At 36.1% G+C, this 22,521-nt stretch overlaps 1 protein-coding gene across 1 annotated transcript; it reads right to left on the bottom strand.

The window, feature by feature from the left end:
- Positions 1–302: 302 nt before the first annotated feature.
- LOC113761328 (mediator of RNA polymerase II transcription subunit 14) lies at positions 303–16,563 on the bottom strand. Its single transcript, XM_027304276.1, has 8 exons — positions 16,041–16,563; positions 12,889–13,968; positions 8,399–8,496; positions 7,579–7,753; positions 5,892–6,873; positions 4,735–5,750; positions 3,332–4,428; positions 303–1,439 (listed from the first exon to the last, which is right to left on the bottom strand). Exons 1-8 carry the CDS (start codon positions 16,248–16,250, stop codon positions 641–643), a joined length of 5,457 nt encoding a protein of 1,818 aa, XP_027160077.1. The 5' UTR covers positions 16,251–16,563; the 3' UTR covers positions 303–640.
- Between the last annotated feature and the right edge of the window lie 5,958 nt (positions 16,564–22,521).

Genomic DNA, 22,521 nt, shown 5'->3' on the forward strand with positions numbered 1-22,521 from the left:
CTCCTCATAGGGTAGGCTAAGAAGGGCAGGATACCGGTTTCACACGATAGGGTGTATAGTCTACAGTCAACTGGTCACTACCCATGCTCGCTTCTACCGTATAACCTACAAAATCTTTGAGCTTGACACTATTCCTCTGCAGGACTAGATTAAGGACTCATTGACATCAATACCCCAACTTTTTTGCTTAACAAACAAATCATTTTTTGCTTTAAAAATGTGGCGTTACATATTAGTTCAATAATTTAACCGTTGGGACAATATTTTCTCAAAAAACCTAAAGAATTTATACCACAATAATCTACATTTTAACAGGATGATACCATCTGTCCTTGTGCTTCCATCAAATTATACAACAATTTGCAGCAGGACAAATTTTGTACAAACATTGAAGTTTACCTGTACAACGGGAACCACCAAGTGGATTTGTCCAGTTAGCTGAACATGCAATAATACAAAGTTCTAAATGCTCCTACTAGATAAATTCCAATCTGCATTCCTAAATCAAAATTTCTTGTGTACCATCACTCAAGTTTCTCCTGCACCAGCTAAACAGTAGCATTGCTCGACTCAACAACGCATGAGGGGAATAGCACCACAATATACATTCTGCTAAAAGGGTCAATTGCATCCTGTCTGGTCATGTTGTTCCAATGGTGCCAGCACCACCGCTGCCCTCTCTCAGACCTTGAAGGCAACCATGCAATGTTCTTTGTACACTATCGGCAACAACTCTCAATCTTCCCTGATTACCATCTCCGGCTGAAGATCCATTCACGTCCATAGTGCGGGTTACCCGCTGCTTACATTTTTCCCACTCATCAACTCTCAGCCAGCATGCCCGACCTCCATGGCTTCCCTCCATCCCCAGGAAAGATACATTAGGATTATCACCAAATGAGTATCTCAATCTCACAGAAACACAATAAGGAAGCCAAGCAGCACCACCAGCAGCATTTATATGTGGTATGTGAGCAGGATCAAGAACAACAGTCAGTGCAAAATCAACAGCATTATGTGCTCGATCATAGTGAATATTGCTTTTAGATACAGAGGAACTTTCATTTTTTCCATCCATAGTAAAGCCTGCATGATTCTCAAGACAAAGTTCAATGCGGGATTTTTGAGCAGGAGCCAAATCTCCACCTGGAGATGGAGCTAAGCCTTTCTTCCACGCAATGAGTTTCAAAAATTCTCTTAAAACCGAAATTGGTAGAGTTAATAGCGTAATGAATGAAGCAACACGAGAAGCATCATAGGGCTCCGATGCAACGCGACGACTAAAGTAATCGCATATTTCACTTATTTCAGACGGAGTCAATTCATCCTGAGCAGTTGCTGAATTCTGCTGCTGCCGCTGGGAATGGTGAAATCTAGTTACACTAATAACTTGGAGAAGAAGTTGAACCCTGTGTACACTAACAGCAAAAACATAACCCCTGTTGCAAAACATCAAGTCAATGTTAAGAACGCAAGCAAGAAAAATAATTATAAATCAATAAAAAATGCCATCAAGAAGCTAACTGCTTTTTATCAAACACATTATGCCATCCCTTTCTCAGCATAACAACCACATGCATGCACGACAATATAATAGTCAACACGAGAACCAGAACAAAGCCCGTCTCAAAAATATTGAAGAAACCACTCGTATTCATGGTACAAGGGATTGTATTCTATGGAAAGTATGACACTTATATCCAGGAAATACAGACAAGCACCCTTCATGTTTTGTTTGCAAGTGTGGAAAGTGAAGGAAATTTTTTTTTTTTTCCCTTTGTGTGTTTTTGTAAGCCAAGGAAGTTCTAACCTCACTTTCCTGGATATGGTGTCCTGCAAAATCTGCAGGATTTTGGAGGAAATTTGTTCATTACACACAATAGACTCAATACCACCAGTAACTACCCATTTTATCACAAAAGCTTTCTACTCAAACTAACTTTCACAAGAAAGTGGTTTTCTTGTTCCTATAATTCCTTCACTTTCCCACATGACTTTCCTCTGATTATCATAACGTATTAAGACCATTATGCTTGTACACATATGCCAAATTTCTTTGTAGACCATGAAATTAGATCTGTCAAATCAGGACAAAGCTCCGTTGGGATTTTTTTTTTTTTAATCAGGCATCAGTCATCTGTCCCTGAATTGCAAAAAAAAAAAAAAAAATCATCTTTTTCAAAAATGATACCATATAAATTGAAGTAAATATGTTTGGATAATGGTTAACAGTTCAGCTAACTCAAAGTTTGACTGCAACTACTTAATTTCATAAATTACCCTATGTTGATTGACGATCACAAAGAATTGGCCAACTTCAACATTTGCAGTCTAGAACATTGAAGGACAATAAATGTTCAATAGAATACTGATACTAGTACATGACATTTAACACAAACAGTAACGAAAGAATTACATAATTGATTGTCTAAATAGTAGAAAATCCACAATTCACCATGTGCATTCTGCATCATACTCAAGGCCTCTTTTTTTTTTTTTGGTGGGGGGGGGGGGTCCTTTTTCCTTAAAATTTCTGTGTCTGGACCTTATGATTATGTCAGAGTGATAAGGAAGAAGAATCGACATCATTCCACAGGTAAATACCATGCAACAGAAGATTCATGAATTTTAGAACACAAAACCTTCCTTTTTTAGAAGCCAAATCAATTTTCGAAGTAGTTTCCATGCACAGAGCAACAGCAAGGAGAAAAGTAGAGCATAGTAGGAGGAGAAGAAGAGAGCAAACAACAGCTACAAGGGAAAGAGCAGAGCACAGTCCAAAACTTATTAAAACAGTTTTATCTTAAAAGGAAAAAAAAAAAGAACATAAGAAAGAGAAAGAAAGATCGAAAAGAGTATGTTCAGAATATAAAGCAAGCAGAGGATGCCTGTGTGCGTGCAGGGGCAAAAGAAGAAAAGAGTAGCAGGGAAAACCAAGAACAGGGAGCAAACTTTGTAGAAGACAGAAAAGGAAATAAAAAACAAAGGAGATGCATAAGGAAGCCAACAGCAGAAGAGAGAACAAGAAGAAAACAGGAGGTTACAAAGGTCAGAAAGAGCAATCCAGGACAGAGAAAAGGAGCAGTTTAATGACTGTCCACAAAAAGTTGGAAGATACATCTACATGCATTTCCAAACTATGTGGGTCAATGCGCGTCAGGCTTTAGAACCCGAAGTACGTGGATTACACAAAATACTTCTGCCTAACGTGATTTAGGGATTTGACTGCATGTCTTCATATTAGAATAATCTGGTGTGCTTCCATTGCTACACACATCAGGTTAATAAAATAAAAACATGAACAAATGTCAATAAACCACCATGTTCTTACCCGATAAAGAAGCGTAATGCTGGTTGCTCCTGATCCAAATTCAAAAGTGCACCTTCATTATCCTTTAGGATTGAACCGAGGATCTCTTTCAAAAGCTCTGGTAACTGTGCAAATAGCCACAACACTCCCAGATATTTGAGAATACCTCGAAGAACCTTCTTGAGGGCAACAAGAGGGACCCATCCACCCCCATAACCTCCATCATCCCCAAGCCCAATAATGGCTGTATTCAGTTCGCCTCTTACATGAGCAGGTACACCTGTGCCAGGAGATCTGCGTAATGGCAACCCAGAGTTTGCTGCAGCTAAATTTGATCCGGCAGGAACAGCATTTCCCATGCGATTTAGACCAGAAACAGCATTTGCTGACCGAGATATTCCAGCAGAATTTGCGAGATTGGTTCTGTTTCCATTGGAGGCTGAAAGCTGTGAAACTGTACTTGGATTTGAACTACTACCATTGGCTAGAACAACTGTTTGTTGACCCCCAGCAAAACTGGAATCTATGCCATTCAATTCCTGAGCAACATGCTCCATTATAAAGGGCCGGAATTGTGGACATGGAAGTGATCCTCCAACAGACGGTCCCCCTTTGGGTGGCGTTGCAGGTTGCAACCAAACCTGATCTCCGGCAAAACATCGCATGTCAACAGCAAAATTTTTCCGATATATAATCCGTATCCAGTAGGGACCACGGAGTACTACAGAGACATCAATTGGCAACAATGAACTAGGAACAATGCCAGGACCACCTCTCCCAGCGGCAGCGGCGGCTGCAGCTGCCAACATTGCAGTAGTATGAGGATTTTGAGAAGCAAGAGGACCTGAAGTTACAGAGGCAGAAGCATTTCCTGCGGGAACAGATGCAGCCTGACTAGCATTGGGTGTTGCAATGCTTGGCAGCTGACCCTGAGACGGAACATATCCACTCTGTCTTGACATAGAGGAGATAGGTGCTGCAACACCAGAAACTCCTGAAACAGGAGCAGCTCGTGCAGGACGTGTGGCAGCAGCAAGAGCCTGTAAGGGTCCAGCAGTCAGTCGTATACAATCCAAAAGTGATGCAACTTCAGCACCATTGATGAAATCTTCCAAAAACTGCATAGAAAAAAAAATCAAAGTTATGAAGGCTTTTCCTGATCAAATGCAAAATAAAGCTAAAAAGTTTAAATTATAATGGAAAACATGATAAAAAGATACATATATAGGGGACAGGAAAATGAGCACGGTGATCAAAAGACAGTCTTATAAGAAGAGGAAAGGTATTGGTCTCAATAAAACCAAACATTCGAAGCCCAAGTAACATACACAGACAAGTTTATCAAGTGCTATAATAAAAGAGGAAATAAAAGCAAAGACAAACAAGAATTTGGACCAGAGACATAGTCACAGGTGCACACACACCTTGGTGTGGGGCCAAAGTTGGTCAGGAGAAACATGCATTGTGCAGCCCTCTTTGCCTGATTCCCATTCAACAACAAAGCGAGCAAGTACTCCAGATCCAAAACTGAACCATAAACTCATGAGTCCAACAGCTTCAATTTTAAATGCCCTCCTCATCTGTTCAGAAAATTTGTCAGCCATGTCTAGTACAGTTTTCACACCACCTGGTGCTTTAACATCAGAGGCAGTAGCATTTTCTTCAAATTTCTCATCTGTCCGTACTCCAAGTAGACTTCGCATTCCAAGGGCAAAGGTTCTAGCATTAGAAAGCCTTTCGATATCGGCTACTAGTTTCCTAATACTATCAGCCTCAACAGAATGGTAACTCAAAACAACACCTTCAGCATCATACCGAATATGAGCGTCAACATCAGATGTATTAGCAATACGAACACCAGGACCCCATGGAGAATTACTCATTCCTTTCTGAAGTTCCCACAAGTCCCCGAAGTGTTGATCACAAATTTTCACATCCCAATACATACTTCCAGGTCTCCCCAATCGTAAGCATATATGCTGCCATGTATCACCTCTTGCAAATGGAAGACGAAACCACAAGTTTGAGGATGCACTTCTTAGACCCACTTCTTCAACATATGGAATTTCAAGTGCGTCCATCTGACTGGTTAGTCGGGCATGCTTAATACAAAGTGAGCAGTGTCTGACCACGTGAAGAAGAGCAGAAACATATATACTAGAGGGTAAATTACCCTTATTTGCTTCAGATATAAGATCTCCATAACTGTATCCCTCAGTTTTTCGAAAAAGTTCTGAGGTAATGAGCATCTGTGAAGTAAGTTGTTGAGGTCTCCATTCCACTATTCTCCTTCTCTTGTAAGATTTGTCATTAGCCTCTAGATGTTGAAGTGATGGGAGAGAGCTCAACAAATCTGTCAGCGTACGCTTTCTTGACATTTTCTCTTGTCGTGGAACAGTATCAAGATTTGAATTCATACAATTGGAATCTGGTGTTTGAGCTGGAAAGGAACAAAAAAGAAGCCCCCTGTTTAACAAGTAATTTATCGAAGAAAATATGTCGAAAGAAACTAATCCTACTAAATAAACATGCACAAAAAAAAAGCAGATGGAAAACTATCACCTAGAAGTAGGTATCTTACATACGGGTGACGCAACCAATGAATTAAATCCAGAAACTCTAAGATTTCCAGGTATAGCATTGCCGGATGAATTTCTAGCTCCAATAGGTTTTGCACTTGCTCCAGAAGCAGGAAGGCCAAGTTGAGGAGAGGGAGACAAATGTCCAGCTGTACGAATTCCGGGAGTTGTTATCTGATGTTCATCGATCAATGAGTAAGACCCAAGTCCACCAGACTGTGGAGACCTCAGAGAGGTCAAATCTTGATCAGACTTTGAGGAGGATAAGTTCTTCACCTGACTTCTTCCAGGGCCAACGGAAATGGAACCAGTAGAACCTGACTGTATCAAGCCCCTATAATGGCTCCCAGTGTAGATGGAACCACTATAACTAGGTGGCATACCGGACAATCTGGTCGGTACCTGTGAACCACCATCCCACTTAGGAGATGGCGTTCCAACTTTTGTAGAATGGAGATTCATGCCTCCAGCACCAAAATGAGATGCAGGAGAAGTACCATATGTTGAACCCAGACTTGGGCCCTGACCAGAGAGATTGGCGGCAGATGACCCTTTCTCCAGCTCAAATATTTCATCCACAATTGATGAAAACTTTGAGGGAAAGCTAGAGGCAAGTGCAGATCCCTCCAAGGTGAATTCAGAAAGAAGACTTTGTTCAGAAGTCCGGTTAGGACTGAGACTAGGTAAAACAGATAGTAATTTTCCACAGTCAAGGAGGCTTAGATTGAGGTCATCTTCACACATCTGCATCTGACCAATATCAACATCTTTTACACGAATGATATTATTCAAGTCACTAAAAGATTCAGCTTTCCCTGAAGGATCTGGCTGAGTTTCTATTAAGTTAAACAGCGGTTTGAAATCCTTCTCAAGTTGCATCAGCAAATAATAACTCCCACACTCTGGAAAACTCATCAGCAACACACTTGAACCATTTGAAATATTCTTAGGTAACTTCAACGATGCAAAACCACGTTCAAAGACCTGCAATAAAGAGCATGCAATTAACCAGCTTAGTCTTTTGAGTGGTGAAATATAGAACGCGCACTTGGAGGATTAACAAAATGCCAACAAACAAATTAGAAATTCTCTGATTCATTAAATTGGCTGAGAACCATGAAGCACCTCAGGATAGCCATCCAGGATATCTTAACAATGACTTATCGGACTAGTAGAGGACTTGGCATGAGATATCCACTACACAGTAAAAATTGGCCAACCCATAAACAAAACATTTTTTTCTATGAGAAGGGAGAAAAAAAAAGTCAATTCAATTAAAATCACTTCAGATAGAAGCCTTCGTGGAGAGTAAAAATGCCTACATCCAGTGAAATCAGAAGTGTTGCAAGTAGTATGAACCTTTTTAAGGGCAAAAGACTCCTATATCTAACAAAAATGCACAAAAATAAAGCAAACAATAGGACATTTTGTTTTTGAACAGAGCAAACAACGGGACATTTTGTTCTGAAATTTTGAATATCCCTTGATATACCAAAATTCTCTTGCATAGTCTGACAAACAAGTAGCTGTAAATTGGAATATAAACAGTCATTGACGCAAAACATCGAATCAAATAATGTTACCCAGAAAAACTAACATTGTGATAAGAATGGTGAAACATCATTTTCTAAACAACCACCACAGAAAACTTTGAAAATTAACTCCAAAAGAAAGGAACTCCACATATACCTCCAGGCCCAAGGACCTTCCAACACATGCAAACAAGTGTGAAATGCTTTTGCTTCTCAAGCTTATAAAAACTTGTGCAGCAGTCATAGTTCTTTGGTTTAGAGCTTCTTCACACTCCAAAAGTTCAGATGGTGAGACAGTATTCTTAGATGAGTGAAGAAGGAAGCGGCCATTCCTGAAGTTAAGAGCAAGGAACCAAGTTTAGTTCAAGAGTTACCAAAAAAATAAAACCACAAAACTGAAAGAAAAAAAGAAGAGGTGACGAACAGAAGAACTTATATTTCTCCCATTGAACCTTATATTTAATCAACACCAGACAAGAATCACACAACAAAGAAAAAGTGAACGAACTACTACATGATAGTAAAATGAGCCTGTTTAGATGGTGCTTTTGTTAACTGTACATGTGGGTATTACTAAGGAGGGTGGTGGATTAGGAGAAGGGAGGGGACCAGGAAGAGGGAAAAGAAGAGTTGATCGGGATGGCAGGTAGGGGGGAGGAGGGACGAGGGACGAGGGGGGCTGGAGGGCTGAGGAAGGAGGAAGGAGGGGACAGAATGGGCCCAGATGGAAGGGAAGGGGCTGAGGGCGGTGGGTGCGGTTGAGGGAAAGGGGTATTGATGTGTGTTTTTTAGATAGTTTTTAGGGGAGGATTACTTTAGATGTGTGTTTAAGAAGACCTACCTATGTTTTGCCAAAATAGTCCATTTGATCAGAGCCATAATATGAGTTCATTCACATAAGTATTACAGAGTGGTGAAACCATTTTCACCATTTAAAAAAATCAATATCTTAATAGACAAAGGTAAGGAGTAAAAACCTTAAATTTATTCCAAGAGTGAAAAACGATAAGCCGTAGGCACGGACCAACAGAACTTCCTGCCCTTCATCCTTCCTGGAATCAAATTTAGATATGTCCTGCAGAGAATCAGTGCAGAAATGAGTCGTCCATCTTTAAAACCTGAAGAAGACTAAATTCACAATCTGGTAAAAAGACAGGTAGTAAATCATAAATGCCACGCAGAAAAAACATCAAATGGATTGTACTCATTTCTCGTTAAGTTAAACTTTAGTCAATCCCAACTATTACTTTTTCCTTTTTGGTTTTTGGGGGTTTGTGGTGGGGGGGGGGGGGGGGGGGGGAGATAATGCACATTATGACAATTAATTTCGCTGACACAGAAGCAAACTTTTGGCCGAAAAAAACAATCAACATCGACTACCAAGTTCATATACCCCCTGGTCCTCAGAACAGAGACACCCAAAATCCAGATGGCAAAGGATGCCAATACCAGAAAGAAGATCCATAAAACACCATGTTATCATTGTAGGAAAAGGACAAACAAACTTTGGTATAACTCCATGACAAGTAGAATATGAAAACTAAAATCAGCAAAGGTTGCATTCTAAGATGAGAGAGGCAACAGATTTGATAACCAAATAACTTGGAAGCCTAAACCAGAAAATTGCACAACTCAGAGTACCATAACCAGACCAAAATAGGTACCAATGGACAGACTACTAGTCAACACTAAAGGCCAATAATAAAAAAAAAAATACATCAAAAATTTTATAATATTTTTTTACTTAAATAACAACACACATAATGCACAAAATCCAACAACAGCCAAATAAACAATCACCAAACAGATTATAAGTACTACCAAATTCACAGTGGACAACCATTGTCTGGAAATGTGACCCCACAATAACCACTTTCTGCTTACAGAAATGTCCGACTAGTTTGTGAATAAATTACAATTAACAATTCAAAATACACAGAAGCGAATACACTAATACATCATTGACATGATTAAAAAGTAAAATAAACAATAAAGTTCAGGTTTTAGATTTTTTATTATCCATCTATATTACTTTTTGAAACCCAAACCCCTATTGAGATTTATAATGAAGCCTATAACTTGTTCATGGGACCACATGTTTCAGGATTAAACAAACCAGATGCATTCCCGGACTACATTGTCTAGAATTTAGAATTCATTCATTCTTGCAGATCTTTTGACATGTGAACAACAATGGATTTATATTTCATATACTAGTTTTCAGAGTTTCATTACACATACAAAATCTTGCATTTCATCACGTCAAAGATCTGGATTAGCTCATGTAAAGAAACTTGGGGCCATAAATATTCACTATAAAACTACACAAAAGGGTTATAGAAAATGAGCCAATTAAAGATAAGAGTTTTTCTTTCTTATATGGCTTCTCTTGAAAATGCTGCAATTCCCACAATTATAGGTAAATCCATCAGAGCATTGTTTAAGATATCATCTGTGGAAATAAAATTGTTCAGTGGCACTGCCAATTAAAGCTTCCAAGAATTTTGTGGATAATGTAAGCACATGGTGAGAAAGGTTAAATCAATATGTCAACAGCATGTACAAAACCACTTAAGCCACAAGAATCATTCTGTTTACTGCTACTTCTGGTTTAACAGGATCACAGCTTGAGGCCCTGTTCATTTCTGAGTGTTTTGACGGTTCAATTGAAACACCTGATTAAATTAAGCAATTCAAGACAAACTGTATTCAGCTAGGCATTCACTATGATCAGGAACTAATTCATGATACAGGATAAAACACAAGTTTAGATTCTATTTTTAAATTCTCAGGTTAAGGAAACAAGCCGTGAAAGGTGGGATTTTCAAATCCTTATCTAAACGCTGTTATTAACTTACTACCACATTTCATAGTCCTGTATCACTCAATGTTTTGTAATCAGGAACTAGAGTTTAGAATAAAAAAAATCATTATACTAAAAAAAATCGTTATACTATAATAACCAACTAAACATTATTGTTCCTTTCATAATTGAGTTTTACATCATTAAACAAGAAAAATCCCATAATAAACTTCAAGAGAATCAGAGAAACTAAATTTGAAAGTCTAAGAAAGAAGAATCATAACATCTGTCATGTTTCATCCTTTGAATTTAGGAAATTTAATACCTTCCACCTCACAAAAAGTACACTACTTAAGCGTCATAAGCTTTTTAATATTGATCTATTCTAAACTCCTAAATCTCTAACTCTTTATTTTCACTTCTTTCTTAGCAGTGCACATTCATTCCTACATGTTATTTCACAAAAGCATAGCCACATTAGGTAAAGGACAGTGATCATAGCCTATACAGCTGAAAATTATATACATAACTCGTGCAGACAATGCAATTTTGAGCAAGTTCCCAAGTACGATTATGCATGCACTAGACACAATTTCCAACAATTTAATAAGCATCCTCATTTCAAGAGTTTATTCCCAGTTCAACAAGCAAGGTAGAGACACTACTGATGGGTAAAAAACCATGATGGTATATTTAATTTAGACAAAATTAGATGCTAAAATAAGTGATTCTTAGTATCATCCCCTCCACTCCAAAATCTTCACAAGATGAAACAATGTTACCCATGTAGTTACCGAAGAACCTAAGAACTGGTAGATAATCACTTAAAAAATCATTTGATGCAATCTTCCCTATAAGATAATGAAATGACATTGGCCTCATCAAGAATAGATGACAAAATCTACCCTTATACTGTCTTTTCTCTTTATCTCTGGTCAATAATCCACATAGGGTCAAAAAAATCTGGGAAAACCTCTGACTGTAAAGTGCATATTCTTTTGTAAATAAATTCTACAACAAACTCTAATTTGGCATGCAAACATTTCAAAATCCAAAGACATGTTTAAGTCAACCTTACCCATAAGTAAAAAATGTAACCACGTAAACCATTAACTTTTGGAAACTATGGAAGTATCAACAGGAAACAATGTTCAGAAATATACTTACATCCAATTTCTATAATAATTAAACCAATAAAAGACATTGGTCTTATAATTGAAAGGTTACAAGACTTTTGACCATTCTGTTGTAATAGTATCCAGCAGCAAGCAATATGAGGGAACTTTTAAGTGATCTTTCCTACTTAAACTTAGTCAATGGTCCAACATCCGTAAAAGAGGGGAAACAAACAAAGAAAAGGTTAGAAAAATTAACTCAAAAACAAATGAAAAACAAATATCGACTAATATATGAACTGACGGGGAAAGAAGAGTCTTAAGAGCATACATTCCGCAAGCAATTGCAGGAAATTAACGCAGAACAAAACATTTCCACCTCAAAATCCAAAACAAATGGACCAATTCCATAACACAGAAAAGTAGAACAATAAGGCTTGTCCTTTTCTCATGCAGCTTTTCCTCATTTTTTCGAATATAGGTGCCATATTCTTCAAATTCCAAGCAAAAAATTGCTATATTGCCATACAAATCATTTTTAAATAAGAAATGCCAAACCTTCTTACATAGCTCATGTTTTCCAAAAGTTCTCCACTAGACGCCAATAATAATCACTAATTTACAACTAAAGCAATTACTTTCATTTCTCTCCACTTTCATATGTCTCCTTCAAAGTTCATAGAAAATTCAAGAATTCAAGGTTTGACATGAATTAACAGTATCTGGTCTTCTGCAATTCAAAAAAACAAAAAAGTAATTCCTTAGTGGCGATTCCAGTCATCATCAGTCTATTATCTAAAGATAATTTGATCTTCAGTGAAAAATCCTGGAAGTTATCCCACTCAAACTACATCTTATGTACCTTGTTTCATTCTCTTTTTCTTTAACAAAATATTAAGCACCAAGAGATTCACAGACAAGCAACCCAATGATATAGCTCCCATACTTCAATCATGTATGAAATACAAACCAACCATGCCATGTAAGAACAAAAATTCAAAATATCTGAAGACCTTAATGGTGTATGTCGCATAAAAAAACTGAGATTATGTTTTTTACTTGGATTAAATAGGAATCTACTTACTGGTATGGATCTAAGTGTCAAATTTGTTACTCTTTTGAAACTAGGATATGGTGATACCACTACAGAGTTCAACACAGGTAAGGAGGTCTGCCCTGTATCTAATTTGTACGTAGGATATTAAGAGATATGACCATATAAACCGACTATACAAAAATGTGTCTTATGTTTAAAAAATATATTTACATATTAATCATTTCTTCATGTTGCACATACAACTGAAGGAAAGGAAATAAACATCAGAATTAGAACTCATGCACTCATTGTGGTTTCAATCATGACATAGGAATTAAACCTTAATTTCCCCTCATTTTCTTCTAGCGTTCATTAACCTAGAGGTGTCCAAAACTTACAAATGCAGTGTCATACAGACATCCCATGCTACTACCAATGTCCTGGTTAACATGGGCACGACTAGGAAGGGGAAGTATCCAAGTAACAGAGACTGAAATAGACAAAGAAACTAACCTTTTTACCGTCACTGTCAAATTTATCCATCTGAGTCTCAAGACGAACATCTCCTGGGGCTCGAACGATCTGATTATTTTTCTCCAGCTCTTTAAAAATTTCAAGCAGACGAGTATATCTGTTGCAACAAATTGCTCTGAGTAGCAACTTCTCAACATCAATGCAACTCTGGTCAAGGGAAAATTCTGCCTCCTTTCCAGTCACAGGATCAATGACAAATGAGCTGTGAAGGCACTTGATTTGCAGATCAGGTCCTGGTTCAATTTTAATGAAAGGGCATGATCCTACGTCAGGAGTACTAGAGGTTTTGTCAAAATCCAACCAATATAAAATCTTCAAACCAGGTGTTCTCAAACCAGCCGCATCAGCCTCTCCATCTGGTGTTATCTGCGTGCCACCAGCATTCCCACCTTGTCCCATGCTACCATCAGATATGAGCTCAAACTTAATTGCATCTTTCCATCTCCCTTGTCGAAGTGCTTGAACTTGTCTTATAACAGTATCCATTACAAGTGCAACACAAAGTTCATGAAGAATAGAATACAATGTCATAAATGGGTCTTCTACAGCAGCCATTCTGCGTTCCAAATCATCACCAAGAGCATGCCGCTGCAATTCTTCCAGCTTAACAGGCCCAGACCTCTCACCAACAAGCAGCTCCAAGTGTAATATCCTCCACAAGGACAAGTGCCCTCGGTAACCAAGGGTGACAAGAACCTTAAACTCCCCATCTACACGAAGCAGCACAGTACCATCTGAAATCTTTACTTCAGTAATATCTTTTGGAAGCGAAACTTCAAGTAGCTTGGACCTGACGAGTGCATCCAGCTTCATTAGGGCTGGCTTTTGCTGATCCACATTCAACGTACTCTGAGCACCAACATCTTCAATACATTTTGGCAAACGATGGTATGTTCCATTCAGTAGGACCTCAACAGCAGATGGAACATCATAGATAGGAGCACGAGCTTGTTGTAAGCCCTCATGCATGAAAAACATCGAATCGGCAGCTTGGCTGAAACATGTGTCATGACTTGATAGGGTCGACTCAAGTTGTTGACAATATTGTATAAGAGGGACCTGCAGACAACACAGCAGGAACACAAAAAGAGAATTTTTTCAAAAAGGATACAAGGACTATCAAAACTTTACATGAGAAATTCCAAGGACTATCTTCTCTAAAATAAATAAAACACATAGCATCAAGAATAATGTACAGAGGAGCAATCAATACCGCACTTCTTAAAATTGAGATATTTAAGACACCATGTCAGAGAACTACTCGAAAAAGATTCCTATAAAATGTTCCATTGAAAAATGATCCTCACCAAGTCCACTTTCTTGTGTAACTCTTAATTCATGAGTTGTGGGGACAATTATGTAGCCTCTAACAGTGACTACAGCGTTATAAAAAAAACTAATACCTGATTAATAAATAATTAGCCTTCAATAAAAAAAAATACAAGACACATGGAACTAAGATTCCATAAATAAGCCGCTTAAAAGTCTTGGTACAATAATAATCCAAAAGTAATGCACATAAAAGTACAGCAATATTAATGTCAACATTTTCAATGTAACCAATTACTTTAACTAATCAATCATGGGTGCACCATCTCAGCTATGAGGTTATTCATGTATTTTTGGCATAACATTTCCATATGAAAGAATACAAGCAGTTAAACCAACAACACATCAAATAAGTGGCTTTGCTTTGGGCATCAGCTTGCATGTCTTCCGTGTGACCAAAGAGAAAAAACAATTGAAGAGGTATAGAGCCTTACCGATTCGTATTACAGATATCTAGCAGCTTAATTGCAAAACATCTCCAAACAACAGAACAAACAGATGCACATACAATGGCAGTGCAGCAATAAAGGAATCTCAGTCCTTTTTGAAGCACCATTAAGAGGGCACTTCCTCCGCTCCTACCCTAGCCCAATTCTTGGTCACCAAGATCCAGGAGGAGGACTCATACCTTTATTAGTTTAAAACTGAGAAATTTTCGCCTTTTAATCTAATTGAATGCATAAAAATACTTTATAATCCTAATTGAAACCCTTTTAGAGAGAAAAAAAAAGGCATAAACATACAATATAAATCTGTATCAAGATATATGGAAATTTTTCAGAATTACTAACAAACAGCTTGCAAGAAACTGAATGCTATTTCTTAATCTGGAACAAAAAGATGTTGCAATCTTAATTTTCACTCTCTAACACTTCAGATGCCAGGTATCTCCTTCAGGCATAGAAGACAATTAACACGTAACAGTGATTAACCCAGAGACAACCTCCCCATTCCTAAACTTGCACTCAAGCTGAAAATATATATAAGGGTCACGAAAAATACCAACTTTGACTAAAAGCTTATAATTCATAGGCATTGTATTTGTCCATGTCTGTGACGTGTCTTCACATATTACAAACTAAAAAAAGATATACATGACAAGTGGAAACTCCTCTGCAAGCTTAACAGATGTCCGAGCAAACCCACCAAGTTCACTGCCTAAACTGACCTTACTTTCTGTACCATAGACTCCTTTCAACCAAAAATCCCTAATTTATGAACTTCAACAGCCGTCAAAGTCAAAGAATCAATATCCAGTGCAAAAGAACAACAACCATCACGTGAAATCAATACAGATACCATATTTGATTCTTCTGTTTCTCGAGGAGATCGCCTAACTTCAATGCTTACATTTAAAACCTTATTTTCCTTTTCACACTGCCTGAGCTAAAAAATCCAACATTACTAGCATTTAACTACCTAAGCCTCTGAAACTTACAAACAAAATGAAAATTCAGCAAAAGTAACAATCTCGATTTCTCAATCACTGGTACACCGTTTTCCTTAATTTCCCAATTCCTTGTTTTCATTTCTTATTCTCAACTTTTATTTACATCCAAACCCGCCGGAGTGAAAATTATCATAAAGTTCCAATTTTTGAATTGATAAATAACAGCTACAGCTTCTGACCCCATAGCATTTTTTCCCCAGTTTAAAGTATTCAAAAACTTCAACAGAAAACAACACTTTTCCACTGTAAACCATTCAGTTGCAAAAGAAATTCCACATAAATCCATGCAATACACTAATAATTCAAACATGGGCGAAAATTCACTTATCAAAGAGAAAAGAAAGAAGCTGACCTGCTGGCACCACTTGGCGAGGACATTGAGTCGAAGCATACGCTGCTGAGTCTTGACTACATACTTGAGGATCCCAATCTTCTTCTCCGAGTCCGAAATGTCCGAACCTTTCGACTTCTCCACCAATTCCTTCAAAGAAACATAAGATTCCTCGGCCGCCCTGGCCACCAGCGTCGAGAAATCCACGGTCTGTTGCCCTAATTCCGCCATTATTCAATCAAATTCTCTCTCCCCCGCTCTATACATACATAAAAATTAACAAAATATATGTATAAATATTGAATGCTGCGTAATGAATCAAGAAATGAAGAGAAATCGATCTTGAAGTGCAGGATTTTAGTACTAAAGGGAAGCCATTGAACTAATAAGTGCTGTATTAGGGTTTCGATTTTTTTCTTCAATTGCAAAACTCTAGGGTGAGAACTGAAGATTCAGGAGTTTGAAGAAGAGAGAGAAAGTTTCTCTCTCCCTCTCTCTTTCTTTGCTCATCAGATGCGTATCTTCTTCTGTTCGATAAATCTGTCGCGCTATCGCGCTCGATTCCTCTGTCTCTCTCGCGAAAACGATGTGTATGCATATACATTATATGCAGAAAATATGTGTGTACTATTAAATTATACAAATAAACTTTTGGGGCCGATTAAGAAAGATAGAGGAAGGAAAAGGGGTATTAATAGTAATTTTTTTGGTCTAGAAATTTTTGGTCTACAAAAGGGGTATTAATAGTAATCTTTTTGGTCTAGAAATTTTTGCATTCCTAACATATTTTTTGAGCTTTTGGGAGAATCACATTATATTTTGTTTTCTTTTTGAAAACTGTGGTGGAAATTTTCAATTGAGTGTTCTAGGAATATTTACAATATAGGATAGGAAAATTCTGAAATTTTTGTTTTCTTACACAAAAAAAGTTCTTTGGCCTTTCTTGGAAAGTATAAATGAAGAGTCGGAATTGTGTTTTCGTAAGTCTGTCAAGCAAAACTTAATTGAACACAATACACTATCTATATTGTTCTAAAATGGTGTAAATTCAACTGCCATTGTCTTCTTTTTTTTTTTTAAGGTTTTTTCTAGTAAAGCAAAATGTGAAATTATAAATGAGAGGAAAAATATTTATAATAGGATAAAATAAAATAAGTGTAGTGGCAATTACTTACCTATTCATAGTACAAAAGTCCTATAAAGGTTTTGCACCGTAAAATATGTGATTTTTTTTCGTTTTATATGTGCTGAAATTGCTCCAAAAAGGGGCAAATAGATTCCACCTAAACAAGGCCTCAGCTAAAATGACTTGAGATTTTCATTACCCGTCTATTTTCTAGTAGGGAAAATGGATCATATTTCTCATACCATGACAATTAGGGGTGGGCAAAATGATCCGCCAATCCAAAAACCCGATGTACTCGACCTGCTCAACTCCGAAAAATAGGATATCCGATCTGGTTTCTCTTAAAGGGGTAGATGAGGATTGGTTACCCACAAAATACGGATATGGATACGGATCGAAAAAATAAAAATCCACGGGCACTCGACTCGCAAGGTATATTATAAAAATATTTTAAAAAATAGGGGTCATCTTATAATTTCATAATATTATGTGGCTCAAATTCTGTATTTGCCTCTGCCATTCTCCTCATTTTGTGTGAAGACTTTGAACCAAAAGAAGAGATAATCGCATCCCTTCATTCAACCTCAGTCCTCAAATTTATTGATTGAGATACCTTTCTTTCTCCTCTTTCTTCGACGTTCTTCCTCCATCACATGTTCCTTAGAATTTTTCATCCTTTTCCATCTTTATTTTACCTCCATCGTTCTTTCTGTCAAATTTTCCATCAATTCTAACATTCCCAACTTGGGACAAAGTGTGAGAAGTGAGAACAAGAAATTCAAGCAAAGATCTGTGTTTAGAGCTCCAATTTTTTTGTTGGCCAAGTAATTAAAAAATTTGTCTCTTGCATTTATTTATTTAATTGATTTATTTTATGGTAACCGCAATTATGTTTCTTAAATTTATCTCTTAAAGCATTTCTGACTTATTAAAGGCTAGTACTTGAAGACATAATTATTAAACCCGACTCAATAAGGAACCTGCAGAGGGACTGGGTCACTGGTTCAATCAGTGAATATATTAAATAATTTTAAGGGATAATTTCACAAACCTCCCCTAAGGTTTTTAATAATTTTACTAGCCTCTCCTAAAGTTTGTAAAATTACACAAACCTCCCATGAGGTTAAGGTTTTGATAACAAAATTAGTTTAATTAGAAAAAGTAATATTTTAAAGGTACTTTAAAGAGAGAGATGAAACTTTTATTTCATAAATACCCTTATGCATGTTTATAAGTTGTATTAGTAAAAGAATAAAAATAATTAAAAGTTAGAAACAGTTAATACACACATTTCACCACTCAAAATATTCACATTCAATAAAATTAAACAGTATAAATAAGCAACAAAACTACACTAATGATCACAAGATTCAACAAAATAGACTAGTCATCTCTTTTGACATAACGTTTACTATGATTCTTGTGATTTTGAATGAAATTTTTTTTCAAATTTTGCCTTTCTTTTCCCTTCTTTCTCCTTTACTAATGTCTAACGATTAAGTAATTAACTATTAGTAACTAATTAATGGAAATAACTTTTGAAATTTTTTTAATGATAAATGATGACTTGTAATTACAAAATAACATCAATTGATATATCTAATGGCGCTATTTTGTGATTAATAGAATTTGACAATGACCAAAAATCAGTTGTACACAATATGAGAAGAAGGGTTTTGATAGAAGAAAAAATATAGGGCACAAGAAGATTATTCATGAGAATATTTTTTTTGAAATTCTTAAAGTTGTGACAGTTGTAAAGTAATTTTATAGAAGGGAGAAATAAGGGAAAAAAAGGCAAAATTCAAATATTTTTTGCTCAAAATCACAAGAATCATAGCAAACATCATGTTAAAAGGGATGACTAGTCTATTTTGCTGAAACTTGTGATCATTAGTAGAGTTTTGTTGTTTATTTGTATTGTCTAATTTATTAAATATGAACTTGTTGAGCGGTGAAATGTGTGTATTAATTGTTTCCAACTTTTAATTATTTTTATTCTTTTACTAATACAACTTATAATGAATAAGGGGTATTTATGAAATAAAAGTTTCATCTCTCTCCTTAAAATGCTTTTTTAATGTTACTTTTTCTAATTGGACTGATTTTGTTATCAAAACCTTAACCTCATGAGAGGTTTGTGTAATTTTGCAATCTTTAGAGGAGGTTAGTGAAATTATCAGAAACCTCAAGAGAGGTTTCTAAAATTATCCCTAATTTTAATATACATAAATTTTAATATTTATAAGTATAAAATAGTAATTTTAATATACATGAAATATATAATAAAGTGCTTTTAGATACTAATTATTATACTTAGAAAGATATATAATAAATATATAGATATTAATAGAAGATTTAATTTCATTTTATCATACTTTTAAACAAATAAATAATACAATCAAGTATAAAACAAAATTTATATCGCTTGTTTTAAAAAATATAGCATTATTTTTTCATTATTTTATGTTTATTTAAAAACAAAGTAATTTTCTAACTAATCAAACATTGTCAGTTTAAAAGTTAAAAGAATTAATTGTATAATAAAAAATAAGTTTATTTTAAAAAATTTAGTTATCAAATAAAAATTAAGTAAGTGGTAAAGTCTATATATATTTAAATGAAAATCCAATGTACAAATCTTATCAAAAGCATATAAATTTTTTGTTTAAAAAACAAAGATCCACAATTAAAAAAAAAAGGTAAACTGGATGAATTGAAAAATCGAAGCGAGTCCCCAGTTGAACCACTGGGTCAATCGGGTTTGACTTGGTCAATTTCTTGTCTAGTCAAACTAGAGGTCCAGCCGGGTTTGATGGCTGGGTCATCGGGCCGACTGGTTCAACGGCCAGGGCGGGTCAGGTTTAATAACTATGCTTGAGAAAGCAAGTTTGCATTTCTTTTTTTTTGTTTTGAAAATTGCCTTATTTATTCATTCACTTGTGTTAATTTCATTTTTAGCTGCCTTTGTTTTTATAGATATTTCAAATTTGACAGAGGAGCATGCTGTTATTAATATTGAAGATTGAAGGTTTAGAAAGTTGCTGAATTCTTGTTAATTTTGTGTTTATTGTGTTTAGAGTTGTTAATCGAACCGGGTAGCTCGCGAGCAGAACTCGACCCGACTCGATAAGGGCTTGACCTGGCTCGTTTACTGAGAGAAACGAGTCGAGCTCGAGTTCAACTTTAGGCTCGTTTAAGCTCGATAGGCTCGAATAGTAGGATCATTAGCGTCATTTCATTGTGTATTTGATACTTTTATCTAATTCATTCTCCTATTTCTAGCCCTAATTTTTTCTTTCCTCTTTCGGTCTTGCCCTAATGTTCATCTCCCAAACGAGCTCGAGCTCGAGTTTCAAGTTCGATAAGCTCGGCTCGATTTTGAACTTGAGTTCGAGCTCGAGCTCGAGCTTTCGATCGAGTACACCGAGTCAATCTCGAATAGCTTGTGAAGCTCGAATTACTAATCGAGCGAGCTCGAGCTAGCTCGAATTACTAATCAAGCGAGCTCGAGCTAGCTCGATTAGAGGTTCGAGTCGAGCTCGATTATCGTGTGCTCGAGTTCAACTCGGCTCGATTAACAGCTTTAATTGTGTTGTAGAAGCATAAACCTCTAGAGTTGATGTTCACTACTTTAATTTGTGTTTTCAACTTAAGTTGTATTCACAATTTTCATGAAAGTTCTTGTTGTCTATTAGATATTGTAATTCTAATGTGCACTGGATTCTTGAGATTGGTTTGTTTGTTGGATGTCGGGTTGCAAACGAATCAAGTCAAACTCAAGTCATTTGTATATAGGTTTATGAGCTCGTCGAGCTATGCAAAATTACATAAATACCCCTAATTGTATACCTAATTACTAAATTAGAAACTAAATATTAAGTTCTAAATTTCCAAGAAACACAAGACGCAAACGTAACTTCTATTCTTCTTCTCCATGTTCCTCATTCCTCATTCTCCCAAATCAAAAGCAAATCCTAGCCACTACCACCGTCACCACTAGTCAGCCGTTACCACCACCACCATTGCCGTCTTTCAATTGAAAACCACCTTTCTCCCTGAGTCCCCATTTGTTGGCCAGCTTTAGAAGCAGCTGCGGTAGGCATTTCATTAGCTCCATTGGTGGAGGTAAAGCGAATAAGAGCTGTTGTGCGGTTGTGAGGTTACCCATCACTCTTCTTCCTTTATTTTCTATTTATGTTGTTGTATAATGACTCTTGGTGGTAGAATAAAGATGACCAATAGTAATCTTAGCTTGTGTCACAATAATAATTCTATTTATGCATGACTCTAGTTGCAGTGCTAGCTACTACTTTCTTTTTTTCAGCTGTCCAGTTCATAGACTTGTAGCTCAACAATTTGTCCTAATTACTTATTGAATGCTTTAATACTTTACACGACATGGCCTATTTGTATTCTAAATTGGAAGCGACAACGGTAGTGTTTTACTTTTCCTTCAAATGCATTTTATGGATTAGTCCTTAACAGCATAACTCAACATGGCTTTACTATTATTTAATAATATTATTGCTATTCATTTTTTTTCTTTCATTTCTATTGTGCTATTCCTTGTCCTGTATTTCCATAAAATTAGTCAGCTTTCATTACTATCACTATTTCATCTAATTTTGGTAAACTAGCTGGATGTATAGATGCAATACATTATCTAATAATTATTTAATAATCTAGAACCATTAACTTGGAAATTTCCCTTGTTTGAAATTTCTTTATGTGTTTTACTTCAATTGTTTAATTCAAACCAGATTTGTTCCAAAGACTAAAACTCGAACCTGATCCTATGTTGATAGTTGCATGTATTAGTCTCCCCTTTAATTAACTCTTACTACTAATCATTTTTATTTTCCATGCAATGTAGGTGGTTTACTTCATATTTTAAAGTTTCAGGTGCTAACAATTTGATGTAACCAAGGATACTAAACAATATGTCCAAGTTCCTTGTTTGATTTTATTGTACACTTTTGGGAAGAATTTTCTAAAAAATGGAGTCTGGTTTCATTTTGTTGGTTCAAGGATACGTATTTATGTATATACACACACAGATACACACACACATGTATATATGTACATACATAAATGCATATACATACATACATACATACATGTTTGTAGATATATACTTGTTTCTTTTGTCTCCTCTATCTTTTTGTCATTTTTTCATCTCTGTCATTGTCATATCATAATTAAATTTTTTCTGATACATACATACACACACACATATACATACATAATTACATAGAGGCGCACGCACATGCGCACACACACACACACATATATATATGTATATAAACATATCCCTATGTTTTTTAGTTTGTAAATTTCAATAAGTTGCAAATTTTAGAAGGTACAAAGCTTTAG

This window comes from Coffea eugenioides, chromosome 2, assembly GCF_003713205.1.
Source record: "Coffea eugenioides isolate CCC68of chromosome 2, Ceug_1.0, whole genome shotgun sequence".
Taxonomy (NCBI): Eukaryota; Viridiplantae; Streptophyta; class Magnoliopsida; order Gentianales; family Rubiaceae; genus Coffea; species Coffea eugenioides.

Bases quoted from the DNA above. Each gene is read 5' to 3' on its own strand.
- LOC113761328 (XM_027304276.1), bottom strand. From the start codon at position 16,250: ATGGCGGAATTAGGGCAACAGACCGTGGATTTCTCGACGCTGGTGGCC. The intron at 7,754-8,398 runs GTTTTTACTCCT...TCTTAACTTCAG, and splicing joins ACTCTTGGAATAAATTTAAG to GAATGGCCGCTTCCTTCTTC. The intron at 4,429-4,734 runs GTGTGTGTGCAC...TTTTCTATGCAG, and splicing joins AACTTTGGCCCCACACCAAG to TTTTTGGAAGATTTCATCAA.